We start from the raw sequence: 21,125 nt of genomic DNA, 5'->3' as shown, positions 1-21,125 counted from the left end.
TTCTGCACTTATATGCACGTGTCCGTTTTTTCCCACTCGGTGTGTGTTACTTGAGAACTTCCCATTTGCGACCGGACGGTTTGTTTTTATATTCCGCATTTCTGCATTTTGCTGCGTCTGGAAATATGTTAACATCCAACTACATGCCAACATAAATTTCAAATTACTTTTTTTAATGTCTTCTTTTTGAAATTTTACTTCTATTAGCAAATCTGTATTTATAAAACGTATGTAATATAATTTTATGAATATTTAAAGCATACACATAAAAAAGTTTAAGCCAAATAAAAAATAATAATTTATTAAATCTGAAATGAAACCCATTACCAGTGATAATTTACCTATTTCCTTAAATGGATACTAATTTATCACTTTCCTTAAATAGGAATTAATAAGACATTCTTGATGGCTGATTTCTTTTCTTTATATGAAAGATTAGTAAACACATTCTACCCCCACGCGTCAATGATACTTTCTGGAACCTTATAATCATTCCCAATGGGTTCCAAATGTATCCATTTTTAGAGTTGTTTGAAGAAACATAATGTAAACAATTCAGATCAATTCTAGTAAACAAAATCTTATTTAATTGTTAAATAAATAATTAAATCTATTACTGGTGATAATTTACCTCCTTCCTTAAACGTGGATTATTATTTTATCACTCTCCTTAAATAGGAATTAATAAGATATAATGAAACATTCTTGACAAATAATTTCTTTTGTCTATATAAAAGCAATTAGTAAACATTCTATTACGACATGGTACTATGGAGAACCTTTTGAAATCATTTATAAGATTCCAAATGTGTCTTCAGTAAAGCCATATGAAAAGCAGGACAAAATTTATATTATTTTATTAGTAAGAATTTAATCGACGAGTCTTTGTAGAAATTAAGCTAAGCAGTTCCAAGCATAATTGAGTTTTATTAGAAAAATGGGTCCAAAGTGTCAAGTCTTGTGGCTGTTGAAAAAGCGTGGCAGACTTAATTAACAAAAGGTTGACAATTGTACATAATAAATTGATTTAAACTGAACCTTGATTTGTAAATTTGTTTCGTTCAAAAAAGCGTCAAGGTCTCTTTTCGAAGTGGGACATTGCATTGAATGTGTGTATTATTATTTAAAGTGTTTTGTAATTATATTTATTGTTCGTTGTTTGGCACCAGGAATAAAAATTAAATGAACGGTATTTTTAAAAATAATATTTATTGGGAACAACAGCAAAAAACCAACGAATTCTTGATCTGCAAAAATGCGAAGCTATGTACAATATTTACACAGACCTAACCCTAATTCTTATGCATATACATTAGGAAATCTTTTATATACATATATTCAGTTCGTAAAATTATACACAAATGTCATATGGATGGAGGATTTTACGAAAACCCCACCGAGATCACAAATTCTTATTAAAAAAATTACATTAAAAAATCTGTTCCAAGACACCACGACATCAAAGTTATTTCAACACTACAATTAATAGTTTACTATCGGTTTTATTTTAAAACACTTAGTTGCCTCATAAGTAATTGCTCAACAATCGAATTAACATATAATACTCATATATAAAGCATAACGACAAATATCTTATAATCGATGATAAATATGCAAATTATCAAAGCATATCTACCTTCCAGAATAAAATATTCATTTTAATAATAAATCGCCCTTCATGTACTCAACTCATATTTTTAAAAAAACAGGCATATCTTCAAGAACATAATAGGAATTTAATATAATCAGTCTTTCGTTTAATCACTCTACAATACATCGTGATGCCCCTTCACAGATCAACATTAAAAACAACAAATCAGTCCGAAGAAATCGCCAATTGGTGGTTTTTGAGATTAACAAAATAAAATAAAACCTTCGAAACAAAACAACGCCACCAAAGCTTTCGAACCTGTTAAAAGGAAGAAAACGGATCAATAAATAATGAAAGAACGGATTGGAAAACTTTGGCAATCATCTATCTTTTGCTACGCAAACTATAACAATCGTATTATAAATGATTGAACCGTATTTGATACAGTTCAACCAGATACAGTAATTGCGTCCTAATTTCTATAACCAAAATAAATATTCTGACAATTAAAAACAGTACCACGATAGTATCTATGGCTCAATTTCTTAAAAACTAAGAACACAGCACAAGTTTTGCACAATATTCCCCGTGACAATTTCTCTAAGGACTTAATCGAACAGCGTCCAGTTCTGAGGCACCACTTGGTCACAACTGAGTCTGTTGTTCCAATCTTCGTCGTTTTTCGCCAACCAAGGATGATACATAATATCTTCGGAGGTTAAACGTTCCGTTGGGTCTCGTCTCAGCAGGGAATTAATTAAACATCGTGCCCTTGGTGATATACAGTCGGGAATCATGAAGTTACCCTTGGAAATTTTTGCAAATAAGGAAGCGTGTTCCGAATCGCTGAAAGGATACCTGTAACAAAAAAGCATTTGTTTAGTTTTGCACGTTTATTATTAAATTAAGTAAAATTAAGGAAGTCGTTAGTTGTGAGTTAATTAAAACTATTACTAGTGTTGTTTCCGGTTATCAAGCCCGGCATTCAAAAAAAGACAAAAAAAAAAAAAAAAAAAAAACGCGGTGAAAGGCCAAGTTCAAGGTGTTTTATTAGCGAATAAATCTAGACCTCAACAAAATATATCACCATAAATCAGCGCCAACCCAGTCTGGGTAACTGAAGCATGAACTGTAAACTTTTTCGTCGCTCGCGGTTGTACCACTGTGTTCACCACTTAACATAACTCGATTATTATATTACATAAAGCCCAAGTTTAAGAAGCACCTGCTACTCAATTTGCCTTTGTTTTGTTTTTTTACCCCCATGCAGTGCTATCGCTACCGTGATGAGGGCAGCAGCAGGTGAAACGTCAACCTGTCGCTGTTTATGGTTTATTTCGCCGGCCCATCTCGTTTTTTTACGATTTGTTAAAGGGTGCAACAGGTACATCTGACCCATTAAAATGCCATTGGTTTAATGTACAGCACGGACAAAATTTTGGGGTTTTAAACAAATTGTAATGAATAACTAAATTATATAGAAAAAGGTTGTTCAATCATTATTGAAGGATAATAAACATTTTTATTCCTTTTGTGCAAATGTGTAGAGATGGAACCAATGCGATCCTTGTGTTCGTGGAACCAATAGGAAATAATAGCGCTTCATTTAGGTATATAATTATGGTTATCTGTGCTCGTTCAGTTTTTATTGCGTTTTGTGTGTCTGCCTCGAAGCGGTTATACCTGCGTTAAAAATCGAGACAGGTGCAGAATTTAAGGGTTTATCTCTTGGGCCCGGTTTTCGGATTTTTTTTACTACCAAAAATCGGACGGGCTAACATTAATTAGGGCAGGTGTACGAAATCTTGACGAATTTTTCAGTCCTATTGTAGGCTCTGCCTGGGCAGTAAATTATCTTAGACTGGGGCTATAAAAATATAATTTAGAAGGTGTAAATTTTACTATTCGTCCACCATGGATGACAATGAGTGCAGTAGTGAATGATTAAGATTTTGGCAGGTCAGTTAAGTGATTTTATGATAGGAGTTATTGTGGGGGTGATAAATGTGTCAGGGAAAACCGTTAGAAGAAATTTAGTTGTTTTATCTTCGTATGCAAAATTAGCACTTCCGGTGCGCTATGTGTACGTTACAAAATTTCTTATTTCCCAAGCCTTGAAGCGTAACGGATCTACCATATGCCGTTTAAAGAAGAGTTGAAACTTACAGGCACAGGTGGAAATTTCTCAGCACCGTTTACGTGACAGTTGGCCATCGATTAAATTAAAATTGTAGGGGGTTCAAAGGCCCGGGCACCACCTGACGTGGTGCCCACCCTTTGCCGTTAAGAAAAGTTTCCAAAAATATGAATACACACCTTCCGACTAGCATAGTGTACAGGATAACTCCTAAGGACCACATATCGGCGGCCTTCCCGGAGTAGTGGCCCGCTTTGAGGATTTCCGGGCTGACGTAAGCCGGGCACCCACGTTTGTCGTGCAAGCAGTCATTGTCCGTGTCTTCTAACACCACAGCATCTTCCAATGACTCCAGTCTGAGCTCCGTTCTGTAACAAAGATTCTATTTAAAATGTGAATATTCACATATGTGTAGGTTTCCTTTTTGATCCCGTTTTGAGGTCGACGTGAGGAGGCAAGCCGAGAGTTTATCCGACGCAATTTAAACACTGACGTGCCACGTTTCGAAAGATCATTGCGGAACCCTTTTCAACTGCACATACCGCTTAATTTCGATAAATTAAACCTGCAAGAGGCTCATGTGGGCAAAGCCGATGATAAACTCACGTTGTCTTGCTTAATTATTTACGATTTACGAAAGAGCGTTGCCAAAAGTGTAGCCGAATGTTGCGATATATAAATATTATCCAAGTTTAGTGTATTGGCTGTTTTAGTTTCATAAGATTTATTTGCAACGGTTTACAACACACACACACACACTCACTGAACATGAGTGGTAATAATTAATCGCTTCATAAAGTATTTGTGAGTATTTATGGGCAACACTCCCAATTTTTATGAATCGACCGCGGACTGAATGAGCCATCACACGATTGTGAACTTCCTTTGTCGGTCATAGACTCCGGCGGTTGCGAAACGCAAGAGCGTCGCCTCGACGCGGATCTAACAGTAAAAATTTGAGGCCGGTGAATGAGCGCAGATTCGCTTTGCCACGGATTGTTTATGCAAAGAAAGTCGGTGATGCAATCAATGCAAAAAGAAATGCCTGAACCGGCGGTCTGAAAGTGGCGGCCCCCGGTCGGTCGTTCAACTTGCACACACAATCTTAACGCAACAGTGTTATATTGGTCACATGTACCGTCTATCTGTGGCCCCCTTTTTTCCTCCGGTTCGCCACTCTGGAGAAATTTCTTCGGGCTCCGTTATTAAATAATTGCCTGACCCAAGGTAACCCCGTGCGAAAACCTAACTGGGACGTGGACGCGTTATTTGGGATGGCTAACGTTAGGCCTAATGACACAGAACAACTACCAGGTAGGAATGTGTTGCGACATTCATGACACCATCCGCTTCCTCACTTGTCGGAATCAGATTCAGGTTTTTCGGCTGTTTACACTAAATCTCGGATGTGTTGGGATGATGTAAAGGATGAGTAAAACTAGAGCAAATCGTCTAGAACCAACCAAGTACCAAGTAGACATGAGTATTACAGATAATTGAACTTAAGGTTTTTTCTGTCTCCTAAATCATTGGCACACACTTGGCACACCAAATCTCGGGACGCAATTCGCAATATTTCCCAATTGGAAGTGTTCTGTTGACCTCAGATTTTGGCAAAGGAATATGGAATGAGGCACCGACACGGCCGCACCAGTAGGCGGAACAATGAGGCAATCGCAGCGAAATGCGACAGTTTTCAATCAATTACGGACAAACGAGGATGGCGTTACACCACGCCGCGGAGAAATTGCAAAAACAATACTTTCATTCGAAGTTGGGAAAGCTTTCACCGGGTTCGACGAACCGTCGGTCGCATAATAGTGCAAGTGGTGCCAAAAACCCCGGAAAAAACCATTGTGAAACCGTTTCGATTATTTCTAGAAGCGATTTCGCAAAGTGCAGATAAACTCTCTTTGAACGTTGCGATGTTGTGTGTTACATTGACTGCCCGGAGCGTGGCTTTCGTGGTGTGCATGTGTTCCGCATGCACCACTATCGCCGACACCACCGATACGACGGACTCGAATCAATGAAGACTTGAATGACACTTATTGACAGTTTTATTTGTTCAACAACGGTAACATTGAATGGGTCAAAAATAGGTGCGATGTTGAGCCAAAGGCAGCAACTCCAACAATTAAAAATAGAGCTTAGTAAGGCGGCAAAAATGGCAAAACACAAAACGGTTTTAGCGTTGGATGGAATGTAAGCGGCGATTTCCTAAAGGCAATTATGAAATTCCTCAATTAGATTGAGAATCCGCGAAACAACGTTGTTGCAGTTTAAGTCGATTACACACACATTTGAGGCAATGCACGTGTATGCAACCAGTGTCTTTGCATAACGCCGGCAATAAGCATTAAATAAATAATTTGACCGATATTTCGATTATGTGTTTCTTCCGTAATAATGCAACGCTCGCTCCATCTCGTTCTCAACACTCTTGGGCAAGTTACCTACGTTGGTAACTGGCTGTAAAATTTGAGCAAAAATGAAATTTGCAACCTGCTTGTTAAGAAACTATACGTATTGCAAAAGGACTAATTGAATACATTATCCAACGTGACATAATCCCTCAGACGAATGTGATCAAATCACACCGAACGATTACATGTTTGGACGCAGGGGTTGGTTGCATTACATTGGGACCCACGTAACACCCACAGATTTAGTCGGTTCGTCGTCTCGACAACAGTTGCAAGGTGCATTCACTTCCTCATTTCTATTAGTAGGTGTAATTGTAGCCGGCCACTTTCCCACCTTTTTCACGGGGCCGGTTCATTGATCTGTTTTACGGCCGGCAAAATAAATCTTCCCAATTCGAAATCGCATTGGACGCAGGTTACAAAAGTACCGGTCGCAATATTATAATAAGTGAAGGTGTGGGCTGCAACGTTTTACTGCCAGGCTTATTATTGGGTGTGTTTATTGATTATCGCAATTCGTTTTTGCCTCTTTATTCTCGACTGTTTTGCTACAAATACCACGGGCACCAATTAGGGAATTGAACATAAGGTGGTGGTGGTGGTGTTGCTTACGCAACTCTAGAGGATCACCCACTAAATTTTATGAGTTGCCGTAACAGTTGGAATGTTAATTTGAAACTACTGGATGAATGGGCATAAAAGTGCAGTAAATGTGGTATTTAAAATGAAAAAGAATGTGAGTTACAAATAGGTGAGCACCTTCACCTTTGTTGTTTAGAAAACCAATCACTTTCATGAACTGTTGTGTGTATGTGTGTGGTGCACCGTTGGAAGTGCAGACATAACGGAAATGATGGAAGAAAAAATTGATTTCCATCATGCTGATTGTTGGAGTGGGTGGGAGAGAGGAAGAAATTCAAGAGTTGACATTAAAACGGAGTCCCGATAATTGCACAAATGCATAATTAAAGCAGACAATCCGTATGCAAAACGAATAGAAAGCCTTCACGGTGCCATAATGAACAATAAGCAATTTATCGAATTTTTGTTTTATTGCGTCCATGTCCATCCAGTCGGCGCAGTTGCGACAAAAAGGGTTGGGCAACAAAAATCCACGGATAGTTGCAAAGTTCTGTGTGTGTACGAGCTTCGGGCCAAAACTCGAAGTGTCGGCGTCCGAGTGTGTGTGTGTGTAAATGCATACCAGCCAAGATTATTGCCAACAACCGCTGTGCAATAATTCTTGACAGATTGGTTAAATTCAATTTCGACACGGTTTTAAAATTAAACGCAGCCAACTTTGCTGACATTTAACCGATCCATTCGATCTCGCACGCCGGATCCTCACTGATCACCAATTAATCGGTTGCCCAATAAAGTAAAAACATATAATGAACGACGTCAACGGGAGTATTTAGAGTTTATTTTGTTTGCGTTTTGAAATCCGCAGTTGAGCAAACGCGATCCATTTTCCACACAGGCTGAACTTAATTACCGTCTTGCAATCGGGTGAGGAAAGTCCGCCAAAAGAGTATTTTCGCCCCGACCGAAGCCCGAAAAGCGACTACATACGGTCGTGGTAACCTAGAGAGTCGGAGTCGGTATTTTATATTTAAAGAAGGCCAAGTCTAACAAAATGCAGTCGGTATTCTCACACAACTGGGTTAAGGACCACGCAAGGTTCCAACGCTGTTTTTCGTTTGCGACGTACCGTACGTACGATGCCGTTCACTCGCGTGCGCCAGACGGAGACGGAGAACGCCGACAGTTCCGATTTCGTCGGATGTGATCATTGCCGTTGCTAAATTTTTCGTAATGCAATAATCTTTGTTGCGTCCTAAATTACTTCGGACGATGTAAATCAATATAAATGCTGTTGGGTCGCCGGGCCTTGAACTGCTTTATTAAAATTAAAGAAACAAGAGGAAAAGGAATCAAATTACGGGGTACCGTCACGTGGTGCCGGGCGCGTGGCAGATGTTTCCGAAGATGGCTTTCTTTCTTTCTTTCTTTTTGTACATGCGATGCGTTTTTTTCTTGATTACTCACAGGTAAAAAAAGATTTAACCCCGACCCCGGCAGATGTGGAACGTCCGGACCAAATTAATGGTCAATCGTTAATTAACGAAATAATATCAACTTCTCCAGAATTTGTTCGGTGGCACCAGAAACGGAGTTTGCTAACATAAACACAGATGTGCAGAATTTCGGAAGATTAAGGTGTCACACACCGTGGTGGACCAGATCAACTAATGCAGTTGGTGCCTTAACTTGAGTGGGAATATTCTAATGGGGCGCTGTGGACACATCTGCACCCCGAAAATTTATACGGTTGGCACAACAAAGGCCGTGTCTTTTATGCAATTTTGTACTATTGTAGGTGTACGGTGCACCTGGTTTTTGAATAGAATGGGATCGGAATATCTATACACCCATGCATCACTACACCCCCTTTTGTAAGCTAGACCAGTTACTTACATTTCCATCCCTGAGGCAGAAAGTGAAGAATTTCAGTCCCAGTTCAGTTAATGAGCCTAAATGTTTTGCAGTGAACACCGCAATTTGTGATGCAACGCCTCGATATTGATGTAAGAAACAACTTTTCTTTCAACACACAGAACCGTGTGATGTAAAGATGAAGTTCATTTTTGTAACGTTTATAAAGTTATTTGGTTTCGATAAACTGTTAACACGTATGTGTATCGGGGATGTAATAATGAGCGTTACGAAAACCTCGATTTTAAGGTCGTCTGCAAATATGAATTAATACAACATTGCTCGACTGTTTTAAAATAACCTCACACCTACGTCATTGAGTTTATTTTTTGTTTTATCATTGGGATGGTTTACCTTGTGCTTCGCTTACCAAGCGAAGCCCACACGGAGCAAAAAGGTTTTCGGCTTTTTAATAAATAAAATTGATTTGACACTTTGAACTTGTCCGAGGTACAAAGACAGGTATTGTGTGTGGAAGAATGGTGTCTTGCACCCCCGAGAAACACTGAATGGCCCATTGAAGCGGTGTTTTTCTGGGAACGGACGACATTTGCGAAATGCCGACCTCCACGCTCGTTTCTTCGACAAGGTCGCCGTTTTTAAATAAATAATAATTTAGAATCGTGGATCATTTCCGACGGTCCGCCGATGTATTTATATAAGGCTTGCGCAACTTCAAACAAACATTATTTACTACACGGGCAGACCTGACAAAGGTCACAGTCGCAGCTCCCTAAACCAAAGGAAAACACACACACACACAAATCGGCATTTAGCAATAACGTTAGATTGAAACGTTTCAGCATCCAGTTCACATTTACTTCGATATTGGGCAACCTGATTATTCCATATCGCCATATCGCCATATCGCCATGTCGCAGCATTAGCACATTTCAAAATTGGGATCGGCTCGCAATTTCTTGCCGATTACCTAAGCTTTTGAAATAATCTTTAATTCAATTGCATAATAGGATTAGTTCCCGCAGGTCACACAACTACACAAAGCCAGTTCCGGCTTGGCCGACCAAAGGAAACGGAGATAAAAGGTTGAAGTGACGTCAACGGCGGTATGACTACAACATCCGTCTGACTATTTTGGTTAGTTGCGAATCGCTTTAAAAATACTTCTACAACGTCGGAATGTGTATTTTTACAACGTCAAAACCATAAAAAACGACCCGTGGGAGTCGACAAAAACAAAACTCCTTTGCAGCACGTTTCCTGTCACCACAAAGGGGCAGATGTTGGGATCAATTGGGTGATTCAATGAGTTAGCTCACACCATACCCCTTTTTGTTTTAAGTGGACACGTGCCGGGCAACGAAAAAAGAAAAGGAAGCGTTGCCAGACACGAAATTGGTAAATGTCTGATAAGATAAATTTGCAACACGTTGTATAATGCAAAATCGAATAATTTAATGACATTGCGCAAACGAAACGCGCCTTGACACTAAAACTCTTGTGTAGCTGGACATTGTCCAGATTCGATAATGGGAGAAAAACAATTGGCGGTCAAGTTTAAAGGTCGCACCTTCACGAATTATTCCACCGAAAAGTGGACACGAAACAAAACTAGGTTAAACTTCAATAAAACACGAAAACAAGTCGGATGGATTTCATAATGTTTATACAGATCCTTTACGGGGCACTCCAGATATAAGTAAGACCACTAATAAAACAAAATCAATTTCATAACTCCCTTATCTCACATACACACACACACACACACACACATTTCGAGACGATTTTTGTACACATTTCGAAACTCCTGTGTGTGTGTGTGTGTGTATTTAGTATCTGAAATTTCAAAATATTTAGGTTCAAATTTAATCAGCGACAGTCGAAAACCTTTGTAACAATTTTGTAATGCAACTTTAATCCACGTAAAGAGAGAGAGAGAGATACATTCGAAGGAACAATAGAAAATTTCTTAAGCGCCGATTTCCAAATCTGTTGGACGACGACTATATTTATAATTGCGGCATTTCTTGTTGTTACAGGCGATGTTTCATCAAGTGTATTTTATCATCTCCCCGGTCGTTCTGCGTTTGCTAAATTCTGGGCGTTGCGACTGCTTTCGGAGGTCGCAGACTGGCGCAGGTTGATGCCAATTGTTGATGAGCCACTGAGGCGAATTTAATGGCCAAACAATGACACTAATTATAAAACGGTTAGCAAAGAAATAGTGTCGGGTGCGGAACGGAAATCGATTGGATTGGATGCAGGTAAAAGAAGAACAGTTATGGCAAAACACGAGATGCTATTCGCAGCTGTTGGATTTCCTGTGCTTTAATTGCTGGAACAGTTCGAAGAGCGATTTTTTCGTGACGCCACACCTACAAATGAACCGTAGGAATGCCACAACGAGCTGATCAAAAGATACTTGATGTTTGGTAATAGGCATTTACAGTATTATACACACACTGTCGTAACACGTGAAGTAACCACGACCGGACATAGAGGCTCGAAACGACATTGCTCAATGTCTGAGAACACGTGTAGGGAGAGAAATATTATTTACTCGCATCGTCGCACCAGATCGTAATCGGCCCAAACCACTACTAAAAGCTTCCTTCCAATTAGAGAATTAATTACCTTTGCTTGTCGGCGAACACGAACTTCCTGAGCTTCAGGTCCCTTAAAACTATCCCGTTGTTGTGGCAGATCTGGACCGTTTCGACGATTTGCCGGAACAGTTTCTTCGCTTCGGACTCGCGCAGCTTTTTCCTCGATCTCACGTACGAATGGAGATCGCCGTGAGGTTTGGGAAAAAACAGAAACAGATTCGTGTTGCGGACGATGACTTCGTGCAACGGGCTGATCCTGGTCAACGAATCCAACTTGTAGTGCGCCGACACGAGGACGTGGTTGTTTTTTGGCAATATCTGCAAGCGAAAAAAACGATTTGAAGATGTTATCTTTGTTTTGGCCGGGTGAGAATCGTGTGTAAACAAGTATCGTTAACTGGTTTTCATGTGGCGATAACGGTACACCGATGACCCCAAACAAAGACACCCAATTCGAAGCATAGGTCATGTTTGTTGTCGGCCACTTCGAAAACTGCCTAAAAAATCCTCTGCGTTTTACGGCCAATTTCGCAACACCCATTGCCCACAACTGGATCATAAATCTAATTAAAGTTCCTCCATTCATTTCCACACGTCTGTTTTCCTTCGAGCCATTAAACGGTGGAATGAGTCCACATATGTCTGTATAAGCAAAGTGGAAGAAGTGCTGTTGTAACACGGTATAGACACAACAAATTGATAAAGCAAATCATTGCAAAAGTCGGCTTTTTGGCCTTGTTTTGACTTTTTTCCACATGGAAGGTGTAGAAATGTCAGGGATCGTGATGAAATTAGCATTTAGGTATCACGAAACAATTTGTTGGCTTTTTGTTGCCAGAAGGGCGTTGTTGGCTTCAGTTTCAGCAGTTTTCTGGTGCTAATTGGAGCTCTTAACGTCTCCGATTGGGACTCCGGGATTCGTCCGTGACATAGAAATAGTATTTTATTATTTAAATGAATTGCTTAACGCGGTGATGTAATAAACACAAGGTAAAATATAATAATAAAGAACGTAAAATTAACAGCGTTAGGTTGATTTGCTGCAGCACAATTAAATCGATATGTATTAGCAGTTGGTGAGTTATAAGCCATATAAGGCTAAGAATGTCTGAACTAATCTAGTGAAGACCTTACGAAACCCTTGGATAAGAGGCACACGCTCCACAATGGGAATAATGAAATGCATAATTTTGTAAGTGATTTACCGAATTATCGGAGGACGTGCCCGGCACCATAGTTGGGTCGGTTGGGAGACTCTCGGTGGCGGTCTAGGAACGAATCGATATATCAAATTACACGAGTAGCAACGCGAACATCCTGTTGTTTACCAGATATGAATTTTTAACGAAACTGTTGCGTAAACAAAAATTACCATTACATTGAAAATTTGAAAGGTCGAATTCGATTTAAATTTGACATTCACCTTTTATGGTGTTCACCTTGACGACCTTCGTACCATCCACACGTTGGGTGCCCCTGCTGGTGCGCCAGTAATAGATAAGACCAATATTGACGACTCGTAGGTAGAATTTTTTTAAACTGGCTCAGACATATCTGCGTTTTTAAGTTAACGCGGCCTTGGAAATACGTAACCGATAAATGCAGGTAGCGTAGCCGGTCTACCACGTCATGTGGCGTGTGCGCACACTTAACTGGTTTTCGGTCTTAATTGTTCCAGCCTCCAAACAAAACACACTAATTATGCGAAAACCGACGACAAGGTCCTCCCGAACCGCCAAAGGTCACCGCTTGACCAACACCCGAATCTTTATTAAGCCTTTTGGTGGTGTAATAAAGTCAAGTGGAGGCTTCACACCCACCGCTTTGTGTTCATGAACCTCACCAAGGCGCAATAAATATTGTAGGTGTTATTCGCAGAATTTGCCGTTTATTGCTCAGGTATTGTGCGTTCAAGTGGCACTGACACCTTCGTGTTCCTAAAAAACTCACCCATAAAGGGTTAACCAGAAGAGGTACCGGAGATTCTCGGAGACGCAATAAGCAAGCCATAAACATAACTAGCATTTAATGAGGACAGGAAATTTGCTTTGACGATGAAGTTTTAATGGTCAATTCAGGAAGCGTACCTCCATTAATTATTCTTGCATTTTTTTAATGCGCCATAAATATGTTTACAACTCCACTGATTTGGAAATATCCATCGCCACTACGCAAACATATTAATTACGGCGAAATCAATGAGTCACCGTAACACTCGAAAAAGTTGCATCTTAAAGTGACGCAATGACCGGTACTTAATTGAGAGTCAAAAGCAAAACAAACGCGATGACGTCCAGACACAGCATGTGCACTTCCCCCATTTCGTAATACCGTAAAGTGCAGACAAATTTCCCATGTGACTGACTGCCCTAATTAATGGCATCTAAGTATCTTCTCACGACTGACCACCTGATAGCATCAACCCTTTTGAATTGGGGGATGCCATTCTCATGCAGAATCACCATCCTCCCCAACCTGTTTTCGGGGCCGGAGGAATTGTGAGAACTGGGGTTGGTTTACGTAAAATTGCCCACGGAAAGTGTTGCATATGATTAATTCGGCGAGGGAATATCGCCCGCTTTGATGACCAATGATGATGGGGTCTTTGTTGGGAATCAACTAGTCTCAAGAAGAGTGATGACTTTAAGTTAAGTACAAAAGATACTTGTTATTGAAAAAACAACTTTGCTAAAACAATGGCCAAAAGTGACTAAACCACCCAAAAACAAAGTCGTGATACATCAACCTAACGTGACGTGTCCATGAGTGACCAACGACGGTGATTTTTATTCGTGACTGTTTCCCACCGATTTAGCTTACCTTGCACACAAGTTCTTCCTGGGTTTCGATGTTGACGCACCGATACAAAGAGCTGCCCTCCACTTGCTCGAAGATTTGGTACTTCTCTGCGATAATGGGTGACGATATAGTTTTGTTCTGCTGTGCGGCAGCACACAGGGGGTACGACGAAGGGATCCTACCCCTGTTGGAGACCCTCGAGAACGGCGGTGAAAAGTCCACCTCCTGGTGATGGGAAAGGCGCAGTTTCTCGCCGAGGGTCTTGTTTTGGAACAGCTCGCCGACACCGGACGTAACAACTTCCGTCATGTTTTGCATTATTTTAGCACTATCACAAAAATCACTTAACTATGTTGTTCACACTGAATTAAAAAAATCCTGGTTCGCTAAAACCTGTAAGAAAAATTTGAACGTTCAGCCAACCGGTCTTGTAAAGGAACAGTGCGGTACCCACCTTGAAAGTCTGAAAAAAATCCTTGAAATTAGATGAATAATAACAGTTTCATAATGTCAACCGAATCGGTAAGCACGTGTGTGTTGGAACGAAAAGGTCGCGCACAGACACGTAAACTGAGCAAAGACGAAACTACGGACGGCGCTCACTCCTCGAATAGCATTGTGCTACTGAAATTTTGACAACGTGAATTCTGTGGACGGTCCGCGTGTTCCAGACCGGTGGTGGGGGGGCTTGCGCAGTTGCCGCGTGGCACAAAAGTCCCTGAGCTTGATCAAAGTTCCACACGCTTGGTGATGCAAAAAAAACGAGTGGATTTTATTCGTTCGTGCACGCGTCATCACCAATCCGATTGCTTCACGTTGTTTGACGTGATTTCGTTTTGTTGCTTTACGTTGCTGTGGATTACCTTCGATTGCGTACCGTCATTAAATTGGAATATTGTTTTTAGGAGTACGTCGTAACAAACAATGGGAAAGATGTATAGAAAGTACGGGCTTCTAGACTGGAACTTTTAGATTTTCAAACCAGGTTGATAAAAAACTAAATGTAGATGTATGATTATTTTATGCAAACTTATAATTATAAACACACACATACATTTTTGTATATTAATAAATATAAAGACAAATGGTTTTTTCTTATTAAATTATGATACTCACTGTATACAAAAAATATTTAATAAAATATTTATTTAATATTTATTATTTTTAAAATGGTTTTATACACAAAAGATGGAAATATTTCTGTCAATTCATTGAGATTTTATAAGAGTATTTTCCAAATTTCTATCTGTTGGATATATATATAAAATATGATTAAAAAAGAGTTTTAAGTTCTAAAATAAAATGTTTAACAACCATTCTATATAAACTAATAAATTTCATTTATTAATTGTGATTCATTATGTGTGTAGAAATAACTTATAAGTATATTTACTCCTAATAAATTATGATAAAATACATGAATACACAAAAATACCACATATAAAATTTTGTTTTCTTAAAACATATAGTAACAGATAAGAGCAAGATAATAGAATTATTAAATTTTTATAGACGTCTTCATTGTAGCTTTTAAATATTTACTGTTTCTTATGTTTTTATTTATACAGTATTTTTCCCAATATTTTGTTGATCCTGTTGTTCTTTCTTACTGAGCACTTTATAAATATGTATCAAAATGCAAATGCCACAAAAAACTATCGGTATGCAAATTTAGTGAAATTCGGGGGGATTTTTTATAATTTGAACCTGACCCTCTTATTGGAAACAGGTTCGCTCACACTTGAGGGGTTGATGGACTGACCTTGCCCTTAGACACATGCGGATTACGACACGTCGAAAACACACTTTGTCCCCACTTTCGCAAATTCAATCAATATTTTCCGAATAACGTAATAAATACTGATAGAGGAAGCCTCGCATTCAATTTCATAGTTCATTGAAGATCGCCGATAAACATGTTTTCCCCCCGTTATTTTGATCATTTATTACAATTTAGTGCTCGACACGTCGATTTTGTTCCCAACAGATACCCCGGATCACCACCACGTTGCTTCTTAACAGATTCTTTTAGTCAATTGTGCAATAATTCAGTATCACTGAATAATCGATGGGTTTGTTTACACTGTCCACGATTTTTGTTAAGGATCACGTTCCACTCTTGTGGATTAAGTGAAACAGCAAATCTAAAGCCAAATAAAACGAGTCATTCACCTTGTTCTTATCGATTTAAAGATGGCAGTGGAACGAGGAGAAAATAAACATTTGAGAAAACTAAACCATTTGTGGACAAAATAAAAATCAACTATCTGTATTGTCAACTGTTTGGCACGTTCTCAAACAATTTCCACAAAAAGCCAAACTGACAGATGCAAAATTAGATGAAATGTTGAACTTATATTGTTATTATAATGCTGACTAATAAAATCTGTTCAAAAAATAAGCTAAATTATAAAAAATATTCCGGGTTAAGATTGGTGTTAGATCTTCCACATCTTTTTGGGATAAAGAATAGCCAAACTTGTTTGAAACGTGTTAAACTTGTAGAGACAGGTTCAAAGAAAAAGTATTCTGAAAGTGGACCCTTTGTTCTTCTAGGACAAATCTAAGGATTATTTTATATAATTTACATATAAAATAATTGTGGTGCCTAGGGGAAGTCGAAGTGGTACAACTTGCATCTGCCAAAGCAATTTATATAAAATAGTAAAGGATTAATTTATGGTTGTCCTTAGCGGGAAACTAAAACTAAAAATAGTACACATGTGGGATTTATAGTTCACAATGCACACAGCATACAGCACAATATAGTTCAATAATATTTACACATTGTGCAATGAAGAAATTACTCAAGATTTTCGTGTGGGAGGCACCAATTAATGTGAGTTGTTTCGAAAAATCATCGGTATTGTTGCAATATTAAATAATTTTTTATCACATTTACGAAACTCCACGCCTGTTTTATGTTTAATGCCAAAAAACTATTTTTTTTGCGTTAATTTGTGTAATGTGCAAATTTTTGACTATGAATATTCTATGGCGGTGATAAAGTTTTCTTAATTTTACGAATGTTGTGCAATGTTGTTTAGCGGTTCATTTACATTAGTGTCATTAGCGGATGGCCTACCATTTTTGGACTACTTTTACCAAATTGGTTGTTAAATATTTACCTTTTGTTATTTTATATACTTACTCACGGACTAAATTTAAATAAACTGACGTATTTAAATGGCCCAGCTGGCACTTATGGGAGATTTATATTTTTCCACTTGCCCCGGATAAACTGGATTAGCTCTTAATTTTTACAATTTAAATTCCGTGCTGGTTTAGGGGATTTCTGTTTGATCAAGTATCAATTTGGTTCTAGAAACTCGTTTGGCACTTCCCTATGTAAAATGTTAGTCGGAATGGTTACTCGTTTCATTATAGATTATTCCTGGGAATGGATGTTGTGACCTTCTATAATTTAAATATTTTTAATAATGCATGCATGTAATTGTTATGAATATTTAACATTGATTGATTAATTAAATATAAATAATAAAACAAAAAACAATATCTGACTGAGAAAAAGTGTCATTCAGCATTACTCTGTTTATTTTATAACTTATCTATACTTTAGTAACATCTAAACATTTATTTACGAATATTTAGCTAATACCCGTTCGTATTTTGTAAATGAAACGGTTTCTGAGAGGCTTAAACATAACAATACAGGACAGTCATTCCTGTTTTTTTAAAGTACCATGACTTGCATCTAGTAATCGTTTATTGTTAGCTCAATATTACACAATTGTGGTTAAATTTGGCTCACATTGTTGAAATAAAGTTGAACAAGTTTTAGGAATGCGATTAAGGATACAATTCTCACAATAAATCCATTTGATTAGTTTTTACGACACATTAAAATTCTATATTTGTCCTTATTGTATTTATAAAGGAAATAAAAATAGAGTATATTTATAATTTATAGGAATTGATTTAGAAATTAATAAATTTCACAAATATGTATTTAAGTTTTTATTTTGAACATTAGATCAGTATAAATTATTTATAGATTTTTGAACATTTATATAAATGTAATGGTTTAAATATTTAAGATGGAAATGTTAAAAATATATTATAATCAATATTCAAATATTTTATATTAGCAAATGTTTATAAACTACATAATCTTGCAAAATAACAATGTGCAAATATTGATTGGATTTTTTCCCACAATAAATAAACACTAATACTTTAAACATATATTTTTTGACAAACGTAAAGAATTTCAAAATGTTAAAATTAATGAACCTCCTTTGTCAGTAATTTATGTTTATTGATCTAAAATTGGTATATTTTTATCTAATTAATCTAATCAGTAGTCTAATTAGTATCGATTTAATTTTCTTTTGCCATGTTACACAACATAGTGTAAATATCGCACAGAAACCCAGTTTAGTATCTAGAGACCACTGCTGCTTAGAAATCCGATATTCAATCCGTTGCTGCTGTCACGAATTATACCCAACGAGGCCAAGGCTTATCAAGGGTTGTACCATATGGGGTGATAAACGACCTGATATGATAACGCGCACTGCTTCCTCTATTCGTTACCATAAAAAGCCAATAAGCCAACGTTTAACTCTATCTGGAACATAAATATTTCTTTATCATTGCAATACGCCACAAAAAATTTAAATGGCTTTTAAAAGACGTTGGAATGTTGACGATTTCGTGCGAAATGTACTATTATGTACTTTTCAATAAAAAAATATGATTGATAGTAACAGCAAATATTGACTCTCTCAGATACAACATTAAAGTGTAACGAGTCTGCACTAGTAGTAAAAGTTGAGGTCTATCATCTTTTACCTGTGATGGTGAGGTGGTCCAGCTTGCCACCCACTCTACACCACCCATCCCAAAAAACTACATCCTCCTTTCTGGGTTAACAAAGAAAGGGGCAGCTGACGACACATGATTTTTTATCAGATTACTCCGTTACTGACATTGGTCTTGGTCCGCATCTGCTCTCGGAGCATGTGGCAAGCAAGAATGTCCACGGAAAAGATCCGAAATAATTTTAAATATATGTTAATTAAAATTGAGTCGGTGATTGGTAAGTTTCGTGGGTCATTCTTGAATAATCACTTTCTTTGTACGTTGACTTTCGTAATTTTTAAAAGTCGATATATTGTTTACTTTGGATTAATAATTCATACAATATTGCAGACACCAAATTGTTAATCAATGTTTTCTATGTCGAAATTAATTTTATTTTACGCGGGTTAATAACTTTAGTTTCGCCAAAGGTGACATTCATATGAGGTCACTACGTATTTATTTGTTCTGATTTAACTTGCCTGTGGCTTAATTAATTTTTCCATTTAAACAATATAATAAATAGAGATTTATTTGTTTTTATTTACTAATATGTGTATACTACAATAATTATATTAAAATATACATATAAAAAATATTATAATCATTGTAAACAATTGATATTATCCGTTTTCTGAGTAAGATGCACTTTTAATATTTATTTTTGTTCGTAAATTTCCGTCACAAAAGTCTTATTTCAACAAAATGAGTCTTATCCTTTACGTTGCGTCATCTTCACATTACTCATTGGCTGCACCAGAATTTCCGATAAACCCTGTAAACTCGAGGAAAACAAACATCAGCTGTGTTTTGACAAGATCCTCAAAGACAAACAATTAAACAGAGAGACGAGGAGGAGGTTTCGAGTATCTGGAGACAGATGTAAGCACGACAAATGCACAGAATGTCAGGCACCTGCTGCGAAAGGTGTATTTGTGATGCAGACGTCGTCCTGCGTCTGCTAAAGGGTAAGATAACACGACAAACCCATCAATTTATTACTAAAGGGCCAAGTCTCTTTACAACACTTGTTTAACTTATCTAAATTGCAGAAATTAAAAGGCATTTGAATGTCAAATATTTAGAAAATATGCACACGAAATTGGATCGAAAACGTGGTCGGTGAACCTTTCACATTTCATTGCGATAAAAAATGTTTACATTTAATTTTAATAGAATCATCAACTTAAAATGTTATAGTAAATATTTTTCTTGAGTTAAAAACACGATTGTACAATTGTAACAGCATTATTTTGTAGCAAAATAATAGTTTATGGTGGTCTAAATTATCTTAATATTCGTTAATTGGTTTTTGCTTGTAAATATTTTTTGAGTCGATGAATACAAGATATGTTGTGAGTGGGTTCATTTGTAAAAATAATAAATGTTTATTAAAACTATCAGAAGGTGGGTAAGCTAGATCCCGGTACAAGTGAGTCAATTAAACATTGAAATGTTGATATTTAAAGCCATGAGTAATTGAGTGACTGCAAACTTATCATCAGCAAAACGAGTACTTACATCACATTGACTCAGTTTTAACTCGTTTTAAGCTTAATCAGTCACCACAAATTCGACTTGAGCGACAGTTTATCAATATGCCGGACGACGCTATCACTTCTGCCATTGTGAAACAGCACTGAAAAAAATTGCACGTCCTTAATTCTTATCACTTCTTTTCTATAGTTTGTAGTGTGAAATTTATGAAAGCGACGAATTATCAATATTTGCTCTCTGACTGAAGCAGTGGATATTGGAATCAATAAATAAAATGGTTCAAGACACAGACCAACTAATCAACTTGACATTATTTGTATTTAAGTCTTTACAAATACATTGAGCAATTACCATTCGATAATGCTGTTGCACCCAAACAATGAGCATTATAAGAAGAGATAAAGCCACTGAACTGAATCCCGAACCGTATACTGTTCATTGTCATTCAGCGGAGTGTTTCACAGTGAGATCATTCCGCGCAGGACAATGTTACTCTTGGAATTTCAATTTTTTAACAACTGCTCTATCATTTTTACACCGTCCTTTCTTATTATTATTATTATTATCCTACATTTTACTCCAACCGTTTGTGCTCCACATTTTTATTAGGCTGAAATTCAAGTGAAACAAATTTCCTTTAGTTTTTTAGAAGCTTATTTCTAAAAGATATTGAATTATAAAGTTATTAACTAGTTTTACGTATTAAAATACATTAATTTATTTTTATTTCCATTAGTTTTCTGTGTAAACTAGTGTTATCTTCCAACAGGACAAGTTTCCACCAACAA

At 37.4% G+C, this 21,125-nt stretch overlaps 1 protein-coding gene across 1 annotated transcript; it reads right to left on the bottom strand.

The window, feature by feature from the left end:
• Positions 1–1,189: 1,189 nt before the first annotated feature.
• Positions 1,190–14,642, bottom strand: LOC109594317 (tribbles homolog 2). Its single transcript, XM_020009527.2, has 5 exons — positions 14,471–14,642; positions 14,038–14,409; positions 11,246–11,535; positions 3,908–4,096; positions 1,190–2,449 (listed from the first exon to the last, which is right to left on the bottom strand). Exons 2-5 carry the CDS (start codon positions 14,332–14,334, stop codon positions 2,200–2,202), a joined length of 1,026 nt encoding a protein of 341 aa, XP_019865086.1. The 5' UTR covers positions 14,335–14,409; positions 14,471–14,642; the 3' UTR covers positions 1,190–2,199.
• Positions 14,643–21,125: the final 6,483 nt, after the last annotated feature.

Source organism: Aethina tumida, chromosome 4 (genome assembly GCF_024364675.1).
Source record: "Aethina tumida isolate Nest 87 chromosome 4, icAetTumi1.1, whole genome shotgun sequence".
Taxonomy (NCBI): Eukaryota; Metazoa; Arthropoda; class Insecta; order Coleoptera; family Nitidulidae; genus Aethina; species Aethina tumida.
This window is presented reverse-complemented; position numbering and strand designations above follow the sequence as displayed.

Bases quoted from the DNA above. Each gene is read 5' to 3' on its own strand.
- LOC109594317 (XM_020009527.2), bottom strand. From the start codon at position 14,334: ATGCAAAACATGACGGAAGTTGTTACGTCCGGTGTCGGCGAGCTGTTC. The intron at 11,536-14,037 runs GTAAGCTAAATC...TTTCGCTTGCAG, and splicing joins AGGAAGAACTTGTGTGCAAG to ATATTGCCAAAAAACAACCA. The intron at 4,097-11,245 runs GTAATTAATTCT...TCTTTGTTACAG, and splicing joins GTGTTCGCCGACAAGCAAAG to AACGGAGCTCAGACTGGAGT.